The sequence below is a fragment of the Cryptomeria japonica genome, chromosome 4 (assembly GCF_030272615.1).
Source record: "Cryptomeria japonica chromosome 4, Sugi_1.0, whole genome shotgun sequence".
Lineage (NCBI taxonomy): Eukaryota > Viridiplantae > Streptophyta > Pinopsida > Cupressales > Cupressaceae > Cryptomeria > Cryptomeria japonica.
This window is the reverse complement of record NC_081408.1, coordinates 373218283-373239994: the sequence shown is the minus strand read 5'-3', so window position 1 is coordinate 373239994 and position 21712 is coordinate 373218283. Positions and strand designations below refer to the sequence as shown.

Here is a 21712-nt window from a genome sequence, read left to right as displayed (position 1 = left end):
ACAGTGGGCAGCCATACATGCTCCCTAGATACTCAACTAATAAGATTATTCTCATGGAGTTGGGAAGACAAATCATGGCGGTTCATGCACACCAATCTGTCAAGCATAAGGTTGGAATGGGGATTTCTACAACTAACCCATTCAAGACTGGCTGGTACTCCCTCATCACATCCACCAAAGCCAAAGCTATGGAGACCAAGATGCAGGAGATAAAACTCAAAAGGTTTAAGTCAAGGGCAGATTTTGACTACCGAGGTATGAAGGAGAGAATCAAAAAGTCCTTCATACATGTGCATCGCATAGAAGATATCTGGCTGGATCTCCGTACAGAAAAGGAGGTTCTTAAGATGGATTACTGTAGGCTCACCCTTGAGCAAGTTATTGATTTGAACCTGGTGGATATTCCGCAAGGGATGATTGATGATGGAAATGTGCTTGATCCAAAGTACGTCTCACTGAGGGTTGATGAAGCCCCACTTCCTTTAATCCAGTGGTCACATAAAGAGTGCACTTCCATTCTTAAGAGATTTCAACCCATCTTAGCTAACACCAACACTTGGCTTAAAGGTAACGGTGTTAGGCTCATCAAGATCAAGGTCGGAAAAGAAGATGATTCTACGGGGCCTCTTGGACGCAAGTCTGAGATTTAAATTGACAACAAGGAAGGTGCATCATCTTCAGGCACGAAGATCAAATTGCGAGTTAGTCGGGCAATTGTGCTTCCTCCTGAGGAGGTGACAGTTCGTGGGAAAGAAAAGTCTCACATTCACATTCATGTGATTGATCCTGAAGATCCGGAGGAAGGACAACAATCAGATGATGCTCCTAAGTCACTGGCTTCGGAGTCACCTCATGAGATTCCCTCCTCAATTTCCATGGAGTTGCCTCTATCTCCTCCTGACACAGTAGTGGATGAGTCTCCTCACAATGTCGTTCCTATTTCAGCAGTTGAGCCACCTCTTGATCATCAACAAGAGAGTTTGCTGGAAATCTTCGAGGACACTCCTGCATGTATTCATTTGTCAGAGATTGATACCTCTACTTCCAACTTTGAGGAGTTTATGAAATAATCTTCATGCCCTTTGGTTACTAAACAAGCCATGGTTGCCATCCAGACAGATACTTCCCCCAGGAAGACCACGGCTGTTCAAACAGAAACTACTTCTCCTTTGCTTTCAGCTGCTACTGAAGGAGAACTAGTCATTTTACCTCCATGGCTTAGTTCTTTCACTCCCAAGAGGAAGAAGCAGGAAATTTCTCCTAAGGTCTTTGATTGTCAGCAGCTTAAGCAATCTAGGCCCAAGGTTGCTAAAAGAGTCAAGACAATCTCAAGGGTAACAGTTGACAGCAACAAGATGAAAGTGACATAAATTGTTGAGCTCCTTGTAGATAAGCCACACGTGGAAATTCAAGCTGCTGATGGGTCACAAGCATAGAATTGGGTAAGAAAACGCATGAAGTGGTCAAGCATGATGCCCAACAATCCGTAGCTTCACTAGTACAGCGGAATGATGAACTTCTAGCGAAGAAAGACAAGCTAGAAGAGGAGAATAGGCAACTTGTTGCAGCTGTTCATAAAATCACAAAACCTACTAGTGAAGGGAGTAATCCTTCAAGTTATTCCGGTTCACAAGTATCAATTCGGGGAGTTGAAAGAGCTGCTCAGAAGGTACAAGCGTTGGACTATTGGGTGAATCAACTTCATGATCTGTGTGCGCAAGTGTTGAAAGTCATATTCCAAATGATGGTTAAGTTGGAGACCATTGAAGAAAAATTGAATCAGACCTCCAAGACTTTCAAACAGAACTTGGAAAGGGTTGAAGGTAGCTTGACGGTTTGGCGCAAGATGCCTCAAAAACAGTTCAGTGTTCTTTAGGAGCATGACATTATTCCTTCCAGGGTCATGTATCTAGAATTTGAAGAGCTCCTAGAGAACAAAGCCCTCGTTCTCAAATCCCTCATTGAAGAGATTGATGATGCAATGAGATTGCGAGTTGAAGTATTCCAAGGTGTTGTTTCTCACTGTGAGAAGGCCTCTTGCAATATCATGGGTCAAAATGGGGAGTTGATACCAAAAGAAGAAGTTCTCGCAAATCTACAAATGAAGATTCATAATGACTGGAGGAGTGAGCAATTTTCAGCTGCCTCAATTCAAGTTTTGATGAAACATCAAATCTTCTTGCAAGAAATACAGTCTACTTTGGAGAAGAACAACTCTATGCTTCTTCAATGCCATGATACCATTGTGAAGACCATGATTGTTGCCAAGAACACCCATGAGCCGAATCCTGCTGAGCTACGAACGATCATCCAAAAGTTCGAAGGATTCATTTCTTCACATGCTGCAACTTAAGTGTTTTTCAACACTTAGTTGCATTTTTCAGAATTGTAATCTCTTAGTTGTAGTTTTTCTTTTGACAAGTTTACTTGAAAGAACATTTTGTAAATTGCAAGTCAAGTCATTACTTGCACTTTTGTAATTACAAGTAGACGAGTAACAAATCAATTTAGAATAGGACTTGTAACTTTGAATAAGTCATAGTTAGTTATTGAATAAGTCTTGGTGGTTGAGAGAATTTCTCAAGTTAGTTACGATCCTCCCACCTTTTTCTCAAGACTCCTTTCCTATAAATACTTGAGGGGGTCTATTGTAATTTTTATCTTTTGGAAAGCAAGCAAAAACTGTCAAATTTGCAACAAAGAAGACTTTGAGCTTTTATGTGTAAATTCAAGAATTGAAAGGAATAGAAGAAAATTACTCAAGTGTTGAGACTTTGTGCTACATTCTTGAGTTTGTGTTCAATATTACCTTTCTTGCAAGTGTTTCTTAAAGGGCTTAATCAAATTTGATTAGCAAACTTTGTGCTACAAGTATTGGAGATTAATTTAATTAAAATAGAAGTTCTATTGAGAAAAGTTGTAAGACTTTGTGCTTACACTAGTTCTTGAGAGAGATTAGAAGTAGATTCTATAATAGGAAATAGCTGTGAAACTTTGAGCTCACACTATTTCTTGTCGTCTTGTGTAGAAAGAAATAAGTTATTTCAGACTTTGTGTTGTCATAATTTGTTCTTGACATCATTAGAATAGAAAAGGGTAGATAGGACTTCACATAGTCAAGACTTTGAGCTTGATATTGCTGTCCCATCCCGAAGAAAGTGACGGAAGTCTTTGAGCTTTCAAGAAACTTCATTTCCTTTCTCTCATTTCATTTCAAAAAGTTGTTATTGTTGTTCTACGTCAAATCGCTATCACTTTTCTGTGAAGAGAAAAGAATATTGGCTTTCTTGAAAAAAGAAGAAAGACTGTTGTTCCATCCTATTTTAGTTTTAGTATTAGATAGATAGGGGGAGCCTTCCCTTAATTAGGAGAGTTTTACTCACACACTGTGGTTGAAGCCACAATTTTGTATATTTGCCCAATTGTACAAAATTTTCAACCAACATCTATGCACTATCTGCTCATTTACCTCTCTTATCCCTTTACGCATAACAGAAAATGACATTATCCATATGCTCAAAGAAACCCTACAACCTATTCAACAGAACAAAGGGGAGCATTCCCTTCATCTCATCATGTTGGCCTGCACATCAAGACTACTGAAATTTTCCAATGCCTTGCTAGATGCTCATATCGTGCTCCCTACTTCTGGAGAATCACTGCATTTCACCAAGGTGTTACGCCAGTGCATGGCTTAGCTAAAATGCAAACAAAATATGCTCACGCAGCCACATAAATTTTGAAAAATGCCCTAATAATACAGTGATATTATAGTGCAACATGGCCATAACATAGGTCTTCCCGAAAAACACGAATCGACCGCCAAAGGTATTTGCATCCTCATCGTGCAGTCTACATAGGTAATTAGGGCGTAAGTAATGGATTGTGAAACTTGATGGTGGGTTCATCATTCTCATTCACTTTGGGGCTTCTAAACTACTCTATGCGTTCTTTGGCTTATTTCGATCTACGAGTCTGAGTCCATGAAACAGTATACTTTGGAATCCAATGCATTACCCATCGCCTCTTCATCTTCGATGGATGTCCATAATTCGCTTTCAAAGATCCCATGCTAGCCTACAACAATGTTGTGAAAGGTCGTGGTGGAACAATCCTCTTTGTGAAATAGTCTTCTGCAAAAACTTAAAATCTTTCCTGCGTAGCTCATGCCTTGCCCTAGTTTTGTATTCCTTTTGCGTGGGCCACCGCTTCCTTTTCTCCCACTCGCCTTTTGGCTTGCCCTGCACTGTGCTTGAGAAGCCTCGCTTCACCCCGCGAGGTAGTGGGTTGCTCCCTCCTCCACTTCTCCTTTTGTTATCCTGTGTTGTTTTTTGGTGCCTCCCTCCACCCTGCAGGGTAGCAAGCGAGGCCTATTGCCTCCATTCAATACCTTGCCCGCACGGTTTGCATTCCGTCCTGCAGCAACCTTGACTTGCCCTCTGCCCGTGTTGAGAAACTTATCCTGCGCGGCATTTTGATTTGTTGCTCAAAACACAAGGGGTAGCAGGAAAGAATCTCCTCCCCATGCCTTTGCCTTATCCCACGCCACTTCATTGCCCTAACATTTCACCTTGTGGGATAAGATATAATGAAATTTTTTTAAGAAGCCCGCTTCTTCCCCATTTTATTTCAAATTCTCTTGGGCCCACCATAACCTCGGGGATGATGAAGATACCTGCATGAATATTTTAATCATGATTTCAAAACATTTATTTGGCTCCTCCTTCAATTATTAAATCATTTTGTAAAATGATGCCCATATCCTCCAATTTTACGCTTATCTAATATTTTCAAAGTTTGGGCACAAAATCATTTACCAAAATGATTTGATGTATTTATTTTCTTGCTCATGCCCAATGACATTAATAAACCAGCCCCCTCTTCAAGTCCAAACATTTGATCAAATCAAGTGGTTTTAATAATTTCATTGTCTATATATTATATTATTTAAATCATATCAATTTAAATAATATATATTTCCTTTGAAAGCCTTAGTCGTGCTACAACTTTAGTCAGGTCCCTAGTGGGCCCGACTAAACAAAAAAAAATCGTTTCCAGACAACTGACCCAAGGAAATAACCTGATACCTCGGTTGGATGCATTTTGCAACTGAGAATTTGAGCGGAAAACCATTTGAATTCATCATTTAACACTTATGATCTTTGGTCAAAACCACCCGAGTAGCCTTCGGAATCAGCTCTAAAAACTGACCAAAACACCTGATCAAGGCCGGGAACTTGGCACCCTGGTAAAATGTTATACAGAGAATTCAGGGCATCAGACGGATTCACAAAATGATAACCGAGGCAGAAGATATTAACATCTTAAGTTGCCTACTCAGGCTTATCTAAAAATGCACTTGTTGAATCAACCCGAGATCCCTTCAAAACCTGATTTGAAAAAATACCAAACCTCCATCTCAGGAGTTACCACTTGGCACGCTTGTACATCTGGACACCCTGAATAGGTGTGCAAGAGGGTTCGACCTGATTTGATCACATGTGTAAAATATTAACCCTCAAAGTTGCCTCTGAAAATTCTGGAAACACTGCTTGTCAAACCCTGAAAAATTCAGTTTGGAATGGGCCTTGAAAAAATAGCAAATGATGAGCTAGGGGGGCTACAAACTGGGAAAATAGTAGATAGTTATGCTGAGAATCTTGGGGTACAATCACCTTGATGTGCAGGTCATTAGGATGTGAGATAAAAATTCAAATGCGGGGCTACAAACTGCAGTTTGACACAGTCCAATTTGCAAAACTGAACTTTTTGCAAACGAAATCAAGCTGGGAAACTTAACAAGCGGGCTCATGGGGTTATGCCACTTGGCATGGAGCTTCAAAAAATTGTATAGAATCATGGGAACAAGTTGGTTTGGCATAATATTCATCTAGTGCAAAAGATGCTGGGGCTCCTGAAAAAGGTTAAACTGCTGCAAATCAGCAAACCAACTTTTGGACCTCCAAACAAGGGTTTCAAAAACACATCAAAACTGGTCCAAGGAAGCTGCAAACGGACATATAACATTTCCAATAGGTGCTCAACACTCTCCCAAGAGGATTTTTCAAGATACTTCATGGGTGCAAAAATATGGGTTCTCAAAGTGAGCTACTTGAGTTGACTGTGCAGGGTACATTCTGAATGCAAAAATCAAAATTTCGAACCTGGGCCTTCAAAATTTGACAAAATCTTTGAAGTCCCAACACTTAGCATTTAACTTCACTGCATAAACTTAATGGCAAATCCAACAGCTCAAGACAAAAGGATTCTCTTGTTTTTTTCTAACTTCAGGTTGCAAGAAGCATAAAAGCAAAGCATGCAAAAATAATTGAATCATTGTTTCTTCAACCTTTCAACAAACAAGATATCAATTGTGTTTTACTTACATTTGGGCACACAGCATAGAAGTAGAGGATACACAAAAAATGCAATCATAACTTGACTATTTTAGTAACAAAAACTAAAACTAAAATAATTAAAATTAGAGCATTTTGAAATGAAATAAATTTATCTAGTAAATGCTAATTATTGAACATTAAACTTTAAACTAAACAAGGATTTTTAATTTTCATTAGAAAAGGATACACAAAAGTCAAATGAAAATCAGAAAATCAGTTGTGCCTATTATTAAGTTAATCAATAAGCAAATTAAAAAAAAAAATTCTAAAAGTAGTGTTTAAATAACCCAAAAAGCAGTTATAAAACCTTAAATGGTAAAAATAGTATTTGTATAACACTAAAAACAGCATTTAATAATTCATGAGCCTTGTAATATCCCCCGTCCTTTTGAAGATTAAAATCAAGGGATATTTGCTGTCAAAATTGTATGTTATGCAGTTTGCAGTTTACGTGTTATGCTGATAGTGTTCTCAGATTTGTAATGCAGACCAATGCACATAAATATCTCAAGACAAACAACTCCTAGATGATTTTTGAATGATCCTCAAGGCTGATAATGATCAAAAGATGTACAAACACCTGACTCATATGATCAAATCAAGAGATAACAGCAATGGACATTTTATCAAACACTTGTCATGCGTCTTCAGAAAAATAGTATGATGTGATGCAAACCCAAACTCCTTTCTTTATTTCATATGTTCAATAAACAAACATCACATTGACAGCCTAATGAGCATGGTATAGGCAGCTAATAATAATTACATGGACTGTCAATTTTCAGACTTCTAAGGACATAATGACTGCAATCATATTCAAGCATACACATTGAAATTGTAATGTCCCCTTTTCTAGGTGACATGAGATGAGCAGGGGTTGACCTACCATTCAAGTTCCCGTAGGTCAACGGTATGGTTAGGAGACTCATTTTGAGGGTCATGGAGCTTTGCAGAGGCTCTGTGAGCCATTTTGGACCTTCAGACAACAGTTCCTACTTTTTAGGGAGGTCTCCTATTTTTTAGGGAGAACTGGCAGTTGACTGGATGACCACCCGAAGGACCAGGGAGCAGAGCGGGATCCTTTTGAGAAGTTACAGGTGTTTGGAGAGAGGTTCCTATTTTTTAGGGCAATCCCTACTTTTTAGGAGGAACTATCAGTTGGCCTGCAAGACTCAGACAACATCAGTGATCACAGTGCTTCGGACGAAATTCAAATCCGAGTCGCGGATTTCATTTTATGAATAAATTAGGAAATATTAAAATATTTCCTAAGTTGGATTGAATAAATAATAATAAAGTGAAATAATACAATCACTTCATATTAATAAAGTGGCCCCTTGACACATTTTCCTAGAAGTTATAACTTAAATATCTGGCCACTTTTAATGAGGAATTAGACCCTCAATGGGTCAAACCACTTAGGGGGAGTATTTTTTTAATAAAAATAAACATTTTAACATGTTTAATGATGCCAAAAGTCCAACCCTAACCCCAAATTCGAATTAGGGTTTGAGGAATGTTAAAAGAGCATTTGGGAGCTCATTTTTGCATTATGTGATTGAGAATTTTTGAGAAGAAAACTATTTTGTAGGTCTACAACGTATTTTACAGGTGTGTGGATTGGAATTGGGGACGTAGACCTCCATTTCTGAGAGAAAGGACGAAAACCTTTTCATATTTTGTCAATTTGGAATGCTGGGAATGCTTATATCTATCCAACAAGGGGAGTAATCATATGAATGTTGACACTTACAGCAGCAATTGGTCATGAGAGTCAGATCTGAGCAATTAGAGGGCAGATTTTGGTGAATTATTGCAGTTTGTGACCAGCCATACCTCTCCCAACCTAGCCGTACACTCCTAGCTTGCTTGGGGATTCACAGAAAATAAATTGGAGGGGTTTACATCTGGTTTTTTGTGCAAATTTCATTGTCAGCATTAGGAATAAAGAATAGAATCATTCTTTCGGGTTTATGATATCGTTGGAGAGAGATATGAGCAAATCAGTGGGGAAACTTGACCAAATTCAGTGAAGTCTCCTAGGGCCTGAAGGAAACAGCAGCAGTTTTATCTATTTGTGCAAGATTTGTTTTTGATAATTATTATTTTGGAGAATAAAACCTAAAGGAGCAGTTAGAACACTTTGGAAGCTCCTGTAGCAGCAACTGGATTCATTTTAGTCAATAAAAATGCCCTCCAAGCAAGGCGTTGGACTCCTGGTAGGCCAATTTTGGCATATCATTGTTGAATTCCATTATTTATCGGCATTTGTTAATTGCTATTATAAAATCAGTCAATCTGAAAATTTCTTTCCAGTCATTAGTTCATGTTTTATCATTGTTGCTCAAATGCATTGTCAAATTCCCAAGGCATATATATTACAAAACACAAAAAAAACATAAAACCTCAAAAACAAACATATAAAACCAAATTCCCCTACCGCTGGCCAAAGAGATCAAAATAAGAAAACTAAATCAGATTGCTTCAATCAATACTTGGCATCTTTCAGAAAATCCTCAATGAAAAAACAAGTGTAAAGAACCTGGCCAAGACGCTTTGAAGGAGCACACAATGTTTGAGTCTATAACTCTCCAATATGCCAAATCGAACCTCATCAATGGCCGCCCCTGCTGCTGTAATGTGTGGACTGAGATCACAATATATGACAGCCGAAATCACCTCAAGACTCCACCAAAATGATCGCCTTAACTGCTGGGATAGATCACCCTCCTTAATGTGAAGTTCGGAGGTCGAATGCACAAACTAGAAGCCAAATCGAAGTATAATGACAGTCAGGTTCGATTCTGATTTGAAATTGATTAGAGGCCGATCCTCTCACAAATAACCTCCAAATTGTCACCAAAGGAATCACCCTTCTCCTCCAACCAAATCGCTAACCATTATTGTGATGTTTGAAGCTTCAATGATGGACTAAGAGCAAATTCGAAGGGACTGCTGGCCTGGCACAATTTTACTTCAGACCTTATTTGCTGCTGGTTTCCTTACAAATGCTCCTTCAAAATATCTCAAAAGACATTGCCCTCCTTTGCCAATGATACCACTGATCTCCAAGGTATGGTACAATGCTTAAATGATGAAGGAAGAACCAAATCGTGGGTTTAGATGATGAAACCCAATCTGGTACAGGCCTGCAATTCTGATCAAATTTTATCTAAACAACCCCTCCAAAAATGTCTGCAATGATATCACCTTCTTCCTTTTTTAAAGTCGATACACCATGGGCATTCAATTTGATCATCTGCAAATACCTTGAATCCCATCCACCATGAAAATGCTGATAACTCAATTAGGCTCAAGTGAAAGGACTGATTTGTCCTTCCCAACCACCATAAACTCGTTATGCACAATGTGGAAAACTGAGTGTCTCCCACTCCCAAGAAGAAGAAACTAGGGTTTCGTCCAGCCCTTCTATCAATCTGCTGAAGGTTTGCATCCTCAGAGATTCAACTAATGCAAACCATCAGACAGTTCATCATATCCAAATCCATTCTCCCATCTCCATACAATGAGACTCAACCTCTATTTAACCTTTCCCCATATACGTCTCTTCAACTTCTGGAAAATTCCATTTGCAATAAAAATAATATTATTTTATTTAATTTTTAGTGACTTTATGATTTAGTATTTTATTTTAGTCACTATTTAATTAAATTAATTAAATATAAAGTCACTTTTTAATTTTTAATTTATTTTAATGACTTAATAAGAAATTAATTAAATTAAATTCTCCTTATTTCTCCACTTAGCCAAAAGGCTATAACTTCATGAAAGGCTAGAAAAATGGGGACATTACAAAATTTCCTATTGTAATACTAAAATTCAAAAAAACAGCGAATATCAAACAATACTAAAACAAACATTTGAGTGTGAATTTGTGAAGTCTTACCTTGCAGGCTTCATGAATGCTTCAAATGATTGATTGATTATGATGACTAATATCTTTTTCTTCCAATGACAAAGCATCATGATGATTTCAAATGAGGGGGACTAGTTTATTTATAATTTTTTTGAGGGTATGGAGTGTGGGTGAAGCCATTAACACTTTAAGGTTAGGGCCAGGTCGTTAGAAAAAAATTTAAACTGATTCTTTTTAAATTGACTTTAAGCACAATCCTAACATGGGGTCTTCCCAATGTCGCTTACACATTTGAGGAGCGCCAAGGCATCTCCCAATATCCCCAACAACAGGGGACACCTTCAAAACATCCCCTGCTTCTACAGAGGCACCTTAGAGCCAGCCCTGTTTTCTGGTGATGAGAGAGAGTCAGGAGAGGGCAGGCCAGGGAACATTTTGTCTTCATCCCCCTGTTCTAGGGACATCCCTATCCCTGAAACTTGGTTTTTCGGGGTGGGCAGAAGAAGTGGAGACATGTACCCAAGAAACATTGATATTTTTGTCTTCACAAGAGTTGGAGCACAATTCCAATATCAGTCCTGACATTGATGTCAACCTTAAATTCAACATATTTCTGTACCAATTTCAGCATCAGTTCCATGCCAATTCCAATAACTAATGATCATGATTCAGGAAACCAAATTATTGGCACCACCAAAATTTTGTTAATCACTCTTGATTTTAAACCTAAGCAAGGTTAATTTATTGATGTTCCTGATTCAGTATCCTGTGCATCTGTTTTAAGGCCAAATGCATAGTGCTCATGTAACCATGCATTCATGGAAATGAATGGTTACTTAGTATTTGAACTTGTAACAGACAAAGGACCTACCCTTTTCCTCCTTTTTCATCTAAAAAATAGTCTACGAAGCAATTGGCACAGTCATTTGCGTTGAAAGGAGAGATGGTCCATGATTTGAAATGTTTCTTGGACAAAATAATACAATATTTAATAGAGAGCATGAGAATTAATGAATTCAGCCTGCTTAACAAATTATATAGAAGTCAAATATAGCGTGCATGTGAAGCTCCAAAAATGCCTCACTGCAACCAAATTTTCTGCTGATTGTTGAAACAAAAAAGCTCTTTACAATCTGTGGCATGCTAACCTTCTTCTATGTTTGACAAATGCATATTTGATACAAAATTAAATAAATAGCAGTTATGGAAATTTTAACTTCTATTCTTCTGATGAAACTAATATAGATTGCCAGCTTCTAGACAATTTAAAATGTGCAATAGACATAATTATTGTGAAATAAAATTATGATATTCTCCAAGTATGACAAAGATCTAGGATTCAGATCTTTATACAGCTACAATGTCCAGAAATGCAAAGAAATTTTCAAATTTTTCAAGGCAGCATAAAGTTGATCACCTCGGCAATTATCACAATAAATTTCAATCAAATTGACAGCATACCTTTGGACTAATGAGACGTGTGAAAGGGTCTCCCAGTGTTGCAAGCATGTTGCTAATCTTACCATAAGCCGCATCAGCAGACTTCAAAGGAAACATTTCAACCATTGTTTGCTGCAATTTCAAGTCCCAATCTGCAAATAGAGATTTAAATTTTCAAACTCACATAACATATAAGGGCAGTCATTACAACCTCATGAATCCAAATATGCGAATCAAATGGACTCTTATAGTAAAACGCCAACTTAGCTCAAAGCCTTTTCAGAAATGACTTGGAAGATAACCACCACTGGGATTTGTTTTAAGTGAAGAAAGTTCAATTTCATTTATATTTCCTTGCTGCTATTGTTTTAAAAGAAACTAAAGGGTACAGCAATAGAACTGCGATAGACTCTTAACCTCACCAAAATGAAAGCACATGATTACAAGATTGTGGTTACAGCTAGAATCCATGTTGCTTGAGTGAAATATCCTCATGGCCCATAAATAACCACATAGAAGTTGATGTTGCCACGAAACAACCAGTTAAACAAAACCTGGAGATAGCTTCAACAAGAGAAACATGTGAATTAGTCTTACCTTGATGATTGAAGGTGGAATCTACAAATGTTTCCCGAACTACTCCCCATGCTTCTACTAAAGTTCTCTGAACTGTATTAACCTGCATTAGTAATGACAAGTGTGAAAATAAAGTTTAAATACCACATAGGAATTACAAAAATAATACACTTCAAATGGCAGCAAAATCATGAATAGAGCTCTGCTAGGGTTTTCTGCATGGTGATCATGGGTAAGTAGATGCATAGATCAAGGCTTGTCTAGCTTATTAAATCAGGTAATAGCTGATAGGATTTGACTAGAGTCTTTGTTAATGCGAATTGTTGGCTGGGCAGGGAGAACATTAAAGTTTTACTAAGTAGTAATAAGATGAAGTTTGGAAATTCCCCAAGAAGGAAGTCTAAGCAGCCATTGGAGCAGCTGCAAAGCAACACTTTCCCCAAGGCCCGAGGAACAGATCAACATTTGTGGAGCAATGAAGGATAGCCCAATGTCAGACCTCAATCTAGACAAACTTGAAGATAATATTCATAGATTCCTTTCTTATAGTGTCCCCTCTACAGGGTGTAAGCAACTGGTGGAGACCCTTAGCCTATTTTAATTCTCGTAGGCTATCTGGGATATATAAAAAAGAATAATCGATTGATTAAATTAGATTATCTAGATGAAGTCATTTTTCAGACGACTTACATTAAATTATTTATTTTATCAAGTTGGCCAGTTGAAATTAAAAGTGACTTTTATGGGGCCCAAAATATAAAGCTAAATAAATAAATAAAACATTTTTTGAGAGAAAATAAAAAGTTATGAGGAAAAATACTTATTTACTTCCAAAAAGTGTATAAAAAGGTAAAGGGAGGTGAGAAAGTTCATTCTTGACATTTTCATTTGTGAAACCCCAATTGTGGAGATTGAGCTATTACTCAACCTTCTGCCCTAGGACAAAAATCCTAAGGCAAAGATTGGTTTCGAGGGTGAAAACCCTCCTAGCCAATTCATGGTGGATTCATATAAGATTCACAAGTCTGCACAAAAGGTTATTTGAATTGTGAAGACTTATATTGAAGTATTGAAGTATCATTTCTAGATGCTTGGTCATTTCCAATGAGTGAAGACTGAAATGTAAATTGGCTATTTTGAATAAAGTATTTGATGGTTGCCATACTGTACACAATCTGGCCATACCATTTATGACAAGACCAATTGCAAGTAGAAGGGGAAATGAGATAAAGAGGAGCTGCTACTCATATTAATTCCTTGTATGCTGACTGGGTGCCACATTTGAAGTGAAAAGGGGGTCAAACCACATTGGGAGTGAGATGTGTGAAGTAGGAGAATCGACTGATGTTTTGGGGGTTTTGGCACCCCAACTTCCTAGCTGCAGCATCATAATTGCTGACTTTTGCATAGTGAAAGGAGGCATGAGGATTGGAAGGGGATGTGAAGCTTCTAGAAGAAAGCGCTTCCCTTTAAGGGGGGTTTACACCCTCCACATCAGCTGCCACCCAAATTCTGGACCATTCTATGTATTTGGACAGCATACCTTGTCTTCATTAGCTACATCATTCTACCAGCAGCTTGTATCAGCTAAGGTGGAGAGATTTAAAGGTACAGATCTGAATTATATATGATTGTAAGTTGTAAAAGCAGTATTGGAATACTCTGTATTTTTACAAAATCAAAATTTATATTGCTTTAATTATCTTCATCTATCAAAACTTGAACCAGGGCTTGGGGATTCTATGTTAGTGTTTGGTAGCTTCAGGAGATATTTTTCTCTAAATTTAAAATAATAAAACTAACAAAGGGAGTGATTCATATAAACAAAAGCAAATATAAAGAGAGGCCATTATAACAAAGGCAACAATTAATAGAGTTGTTAACTAAAGACACACCCTTTCAAATAATGTATCTTTCTAAAGAGGTGCATCATTTCACTAAACATGGAGATATATAAGGAGACTCAAATCATTTGCAAATGTGACGAATACACACATTTTCTGATCCTAAAAACTAACATGGTATCAGAGCGGGGAATCACCAAGCTTATCATGGGAACAAGCTCTTCCAGCGGTGGCATATCAAGAAAATTGGCAGCGGCTGACAGTACAAGATTCGGTGCTGAAGGCTGCCCTCAGGGTTGCGGGGCACAATGTTGTGCTTGCAGCAGATGGGAATCCAGAGAGCTGCAAAGCTCGCAGCTTCAGCCATGGCTTCAAATGTGAGGAGAGCCCCGCCGTCGTCGCAGACATAGCAGGCGAGCTTCTCCACGGGATAATCTGCACCCAGGATAGACAAAATTGTGTTTGTCGTCACCAGTGGTGGCTCCTTCTTTGGGTCTGCCATCGACACGAACACATCAATTCCCGGCAAGTCTAACTTCCCGCTTGGATTGCCCGGGCCCGGCTGTTCAAATTTTTTCTTTGAGAACTTTCAAATCTGTAAAGTGATTGATTGGACACAACTTGGGTAGCTAATCCAATAACCAGGAGAAGGCAAACCAAATTTGCAACAATGGAAGATACGTTATATGGAATATAGTAGAAGGTATGCACAGGGTCATTGGTTCAAATGCACCATTCCTGAAAAACATCGTATTCCGAGAATCAAGTCCACTGAATTTATCGATTCAACATTTGTCATCCTATGGCGGAAGAGGAATAATTGAAATGAATGATTGAACATTACTCTACCTAGCAATGCAGTTACATATTTGTGCACACGAGAATCCTTTGTTGTGGCAGGATCAATTATGGTTGATGAGCGATTCCAGCAATGGACGGGAGACAGAGATATACGGGATCCTAGCCGAGTCGGCTACATGGGACGTCATGGCTCCTGAATTCAATATTGTTCCTATGCCTAAATAGTGCGATTGCTGGTGGAAGATATATTCATATACATGATCAACTCTAACAATGGGCGGGCACAATGGATATGCAGTTGCTGGACGTGACTGACCACTTATTGAGGCGTGTTGAAACATAAGTTGCATATCTCAGTCTTCTTTGTAGGAAGGCTGCATTGTTGAAATAGTATATCTGTGATGAGGTGTAAAATAAAGATATTTGCATTGTTGGTCAGCTGCATTTGTAGGTCGTGGGTGTGCTCAGATTGTTGTAGTGCTCAGTTCATGTGTATGCCATATGCGGGTATAGTCTGAGAAGTAAGTAGTGTCGATTTCTAAAAGGGTGCTTATAATCCGTCAATGGAGGGGAGTTCACTTCTAGAGGATTTCTTTGCAATCTCCGAGGTAGGGATCAAGAGGGAGTTTTGTGATTCACTGAGAAGAAGTGAAGGTGTTAGCTAAGAAGGTTGCAGTGTTGCAAGGCCAGGTACTAAGTCCTTGAAAGACCTCTTCAGCTGCAGAGAACATAATTGCACAAGACAATCAATCAAGATTTAACATTGATAGCTCCGCAAACCTATTCATAATAGGGTAATCCAGGATGAGGCTAAGAAGGACAGTTCTAAACTCTTGCTTGTCAGTAGTGCCAGAGGAGTGCATCGGAAACCATTCCTCTAAGGCAAGCATTGCAGGCAATCTTAGACGAGGAGATCAAAAGGTTGATGCAAGTACTTGGAGATTCAAAGGGAGTCTGACAAATCAACAGAGGCAACCTTGGACAAGGAGGTCAAGAGGTTAATGCAATTATGCAAGTACTTGGAGCTTCAGAGGGAATCACATCATCATGAAAATTTGTTAATGCATTTTTATCTGAGATTGAGAAATTTGAGGTGAAAGCCCTTGTTAATGCATTTTTCTCTGAGATGGAGAAATTTGAGGTGAAAGCCCTTCTCCATCTTTGAGACGGAGATGTGGTTCTTTCCACCCTCTGGGAGTAGCCATGGTGGATGTCATGTCGAGAGACTCCATGACAACATCACGTTGAGAGACTTCGTGATGAGTTCTTTGTACTTGTATTTTTCCACACATGGGAGTAGCCATGGTGGACGTAATAATGAGTGACTCCATGATGACATCACGTTGAGAGACTCCGTGATGGGCACTTATACGTGTGTTTCTTTCCACACATGGGAGTAGCCTTGGTGGACGTCATGTTGAGAGACTCCATGACGACATCACGTTGAGAGACTTCATGAGGAACCTTTGTGCTTACCACAAATGGGTGTAGCCATTGTGGGCATCAAGTTGACTCCATGACGTAGATATCTGGAAAATATCTCCCTAGCTAAGAGGGATTGTTAGTGTTTGGTAGCTTCGGGAGATATTTTTCTCTAAATTTAAAATAACAAAACTAACAAAGGCAGTGATTCATATAAACAAAGGCAAATATAAAGAGAGGCCATTATAACAAAGGCAACAATTAATAGAGTTGTTAACTAAAGAGACACCCTTTCAAATAATGTCTCCTTTCTAAAGAGGTGCATCTTTTCACTAAACATGGAGATATATAAAGAGACTCAAATCATTTGCAAATGTGACGAATACACACTTACATTTTCTAATCCTAAAAACTAACATTCTATACCAGAATCAATGGATATATTTTTGTGGAAATTGTATAGAGAAAATACTACAGTTATTGCCTTGTTTTTTAAGTAAGTAAATGGTCAGTTTCCTGGCATTTTGTCAAACGTTTGTCAAAATTACAAAAAATAAATAAGCCAGTCCATTTCATTTCGAGAGGTCAAATCTGGAGATAATTGGATGTCCAACAATTAGTTGAAGATTTGAATTAAAGGAGGAAAAGAATGCAAAAACTCATGGGGATATGAGATTAACTCATGCCCTAGATGGTATTTTATCACTATCCTTGCCAATGAGGCACCAAAGCAGACTTTTAGGGAAGTCCATATTTTCTCCAAATGCGGGTCTTTTAGCAGAACTAGCAAGTTGACTTTAACCCCATTGAAGAAATGTCCTCTGGAGTCCCCATCCAGTTACACCTATCTGCCTTAACCACATCAATTTTGATCAAGTTATCCATAGGGGGCAATTCAATAGAAGAAATCACTTGCTATCTGTTGACGTGGCTAAAATCATATTGCTACAACTCCATCCGGCCAATGCAGAATAGAATGTTCTCACTGAGCATCCTATCCTCTCTTGTGTAAGGAATCTCTAATGTTGTTTTAGTTGATCAAAGGGGACAACCTCAAGGCTCCAAATGTCAGTTCATGACTGCAGGATAGCTCAACGGTTTGATGTGTTTTGTTGGGAACACAAGGGACCTTACATTTACAACAAGTTGGTATGCATCTGATTCTCGAACTGGGAAACAAAAGCAAAAGGGAAGGGTTTAGGGATCCTAAGGACAGCGATAAGAATGACTAGTGTAGCGGGTAGACAGATTTCCATAAATAGATTCTTGTTTCGCCAGAGACACCTTCACAACTAGACAAGAACAATGCAATCTCCAAGGGATGAAGGATTTTCAGACCGGAGACACTCATTTAGGCACCCAATTCTGGCGTAGCCTAAGACGAACACCTGCAGTTGAACTAAGCACAGTTTGGGTTCAAACTAACCATGCACGGTGACCTACAATCAACAGGCCCCCAATGATATGAACCTGAAATGCATCAAATACCCTCCACATTTTGCCATTGAAATCATTGAACTCTAATTCTAACTAGCTGAAAGAAACCATGCAAACAGAATAAAACCAAGATGATAAACACCAAATTAATGTCCATATATTGATTTCAGCTGCTATTACAACAATTTGTGCAGCATTTCTATGCTACTCCTAATCTGAAAACTGTTAAAACCTATCTAACTTCTAATTCCTAGAAATCTAATTATCTTAAAAAACTTCTAAATATCCAATTCTAAAAATCTAACTAGAATCTAACCCTTTACAAGAGAAAGGCCTCTGCCTTTTATAGATTTTACAATTCTGAATCAAGGCTCAGGATTGATTGCATCCAATAGTCCTGATCTGCCTTCTAGAACTTGGCAGCTTTAACCCATGCCCATTCAATCTTCAGTGATCCCCCCAACCACTTTCTCAACTACCTACCACTATTTGACATCAATTCGGGTCAATCCGGTAGTTGGACATAACTGATCTGTGTCCCCTTGTTTTAAAATATCTTGAATGGGGCCCACAGGTAGTTCTTTACATTAAACAATTCAGTTTTTTAAACTGATTTTCTAGAATTAAATCCAGTTGTGTATTTCTGAGAATGCATAGACTTGTAGCACCCTGCATGTTCTTTGTCTTCAGTCTGGTTGGTGGACTTCAACTTGTCGTTCAAGTGACGACGTGCTTCCCCATGCTTTGTCGTTTTGACCTCGCCTTGCAGTGCGTTCTTATTAGAATATTTAATTATATTTTAGTCACCTATATTTAGTTCCTTGTTTAATGGTCATTTAGCTGTTTAGTTAATTAGTTTTTAAAGCTTTATTTAGCATTTAGCTTTTTCTTTTTAGATTAATTAGCTTTTAAGCTTTATTTAGCGTTTAGCTTTTTAGTAGTTCACTTTAAACGACTTGTTCTTAATTTAGAATGTCGTCTTGTAATCTCTATATATACGCTTGTATATTGTTGAATACATTATCCGATTATTGAATCATTCATTCAATTTATTTTTCATGGTATCAGAGCGGGTCGATGGGATTCTTTAAAGTTTGGCGAATTTTTTAATAAAAAATCATGGCCTTCTTTTTGGAATATTTTCCAGATTTTTTTTAATTGTTTTAAAAAAAAAAAACGATTTTGCTTTTTTGAAGGCTTTTTTAGGGTTTCGAGGGTTTCTGGTTCGTAGGCGAATTTCTTTGTGCTGGGCAGCAGTTCATGTTTTTTTTAGCATTCTGGAGATTTTCGGGCCTGCAACCTAGAGTTTTTTTGCAAATTGAAAATTTTCCTAGGGTTTCTGCAATTTTCGACTAGAGTTTTAACCCTTCAGTTCAAGTCAAAATTTTATTTTGCTTGCAGATTCTTGGTGGGTTTTTGGAGACCTCAACTGGGTCGTCGTCAGATTTTTTTGGGTGCATCGTTTTCCATGCCTTGATTTTTGAGCCATCGGATCTGTATTCTGATTTTAGATTCTTGGTGGGTTTTTCGAGAGTTTTTCTGGATTGATCTCAAATTTTTCTGGTTGCCTCGTTTTCCATGCCTCGAATTTTGTGCCAACGAATTTGCCTTGGAATTTAAAAACAGTCAGCGATTTCTGCTAATTCTGTGGGCGCTTTTTATGCTGTACATCCAACCTAGTGTTTCTGCCCTATTTTTTTTTGCGTTTTTTTGGAAAAAAAAATCATCAATATTTTTCTGTTTTTTTACAACAAAAAAAAAATCAGAGGTATTTTTTTATTTTCTGCAAGTTATTATTTTTTTCTGATTATTTTCAGGAAAAATTTCAGGTTTTAAGTTTGCAGAAAATTTTAATTTCTGGGTTTCTTCCAAACCTCGAAATTCGCGCTTTGGGATTCATGCCAAAATTCTTCTCCAGGGTTTCAGATTTTTTGTGCAGCTGCTTCTATTCTAATTTTTGAATCAGATTCTTCTGTCTCATGCTTTCATTAGGTTGACCTCGTTCAACCTCCATTTTTGTGATGGCATCTTTGACCAACATCATGTTGGAACACAGACATAATAAGTTCAACAGTTGCCACAACACCTGGAAACAGTGCATGTTCACGATATCTGAATATAGTTACCTTTATCAAATTGATTTAGACCAGACCTCGTCTTACAGGTCCCATGGTTTTCACGATTTTTTCCTCAAAAATTGTTCACAGGGTTTATAATTTTCTCTTAAAAATTATCTCATCTGTAATCCGCAATATTCGCATAAGATTTTAATTATCTAGGTTTTACCCTTTTTTTTCCACAAAAAACGATGATTTGTAACCTTAGATGTCTTGGTTTTTCGATTTTCTCCTCAAAATCGTAAATTCTCTTTTCGAGGGTTCCTATTCCAAGGTTTGACGATTTTTTCCTCAAAATCGTGCTTTGTTGCAGTTGGTTTGGGTCGCACCTGCCAGGGCGAACATCTACAACAGTGGTATCTTGCAATCAGTTGGTATCTTGCAGTCAGTTTTTGGAGTTGACACTCTTCTGCAAAAGGGTTTGCCGATTTTTCCTCAAAATCATGGTTTCAGGTTTCAATTTGGTTACCCAACATCAGGTTGGATGGATTTTGGTATTCTTGGTCATTAACACTTTTTAGATCCAGGGAGGGTCTCCACCGCAACAAAGTGTTCTTTTCATTTGTGATCAAAAGACCTGCAGTGTCTTCTACCCTCAGTGTCTTCTATAGGGTAGTTAGTATATAGAATGACCATTAAGGGAGGGTATTAGAATATTTAATTATATTTTAGTCACCTATATTTAGTTCCTTGTTTAATGGTCATTTAGCTTTTTAGTTAATTAGTTTTTAAAGCTTTATTTAGCATTTAGCTTTTTCTTTTTAGATTAATTAGCTTTTAAGCTTTATTTAGCGTTTAGCTTTTTAGTAGTTCACTTTAAACGACTTGTTCTTAATTTAGAACGTCGTCTTGTAATCTCTATATATATGCTTGTATATTGTTGAATACATTATCCGATTATTGAATCATTCATTCAATTTATTTTTCAGTTCTTGCATTCTTGCTTCCTGGCATCGCTCGGGATCACGTCTCCAATTTGCGCTTCAAGTTGATGCTCTAGCTCTTCCCGATGTTGTTGGTCTACGAATAATCAATTTCGACTTGGATTAATCATTTTTGAAAAATTAAATAAATTAATTTAACAAAAATCAAACTTTAGGGAATGTCGGGCTTTATCCTGATGAAGAGGAAAGATGTTTGCATTTAAAAACAATAAAATTCCCCCCAAAATATAATCAAAGGCCGAAATTTTGGTTTTGAATGCCCTTTGTCCTATGGTAAAATTCGGCTATTTCATTTTAAATTTGTGATTCTAGTTTAAGCGACTTGATCTAGCAAAACTCAACTAAAATAGGTGAAATGTGCAATTTTAGTTAAACGTCTCCTTTTTTGAATTCGGCCCTCCACTTTATATCTTTTCACTTATTTTGCGACCAAGGGGAGAAATTCAGCTTTGAGAGGCAATTTGCAAGCCTTTGGCGATTTTCGGCTTATTTGGCCGATTTGAGAGCTTTGAGATTTTATTTTTTTTTACATTTCGGCCTTTTGGTCAAAATTGAACGATTTTATAAAGAAATGCCCTTATACCTTTTGCCCCCCCCCCCCATTTCATAACAAAATCAGGCTTTTTGACTTAATTGTGTGAACTTTGTTTTTGCCTTAATAATAACTCGGGTATTTGACCAGAAATGCGCGATTTTAACCTTATTGCCTTCTCACTTTATGAAATTTGGGATTTGTTGACAAAAGGTGCGATTTTGGTGAGCTTAGGTTTTTCGGCCCTTTGAATTTCGGGCTAATTGGAGATTTTGTGCGATTTTGGAGATTTTTGGTTGAATGAGGCTATTTGTCATTTTCGGC

At 37.8% G+C, this 21712-nt stretch overlaps 1 protein-coding gene across 2 annotated transcripts in view; it reads right to left on the bottom strand.

Moving 5' to 3' along the window:
• Positions 1 to 21712, bottom strand: part of LOC131047416 (carboxyl-terminal-processing peptidase 3, chloroplastic) — a 190084-nt gene that overhangs the window by 135473 nt on the left and 32899 nt on the right. For both annotated transcript variants that reach the window (XM_057981314.2, XM_057981306.2), the window contains exons 2-3: positions 12313 to 12394; positions 11737 to 11867 (exon numbers count right to left, since the gene is read on the bottom strand). In XM_057981314.2, coding sequence (XP_057837297.2) covers positions 11737 to 11867; positions 12313 to 12394 — 213 coding nt within the window. The remainder of the gene's footprint in view (positions 1 to 11736; positions 11868 to 12312; positions 12395 to 21712) is intronic.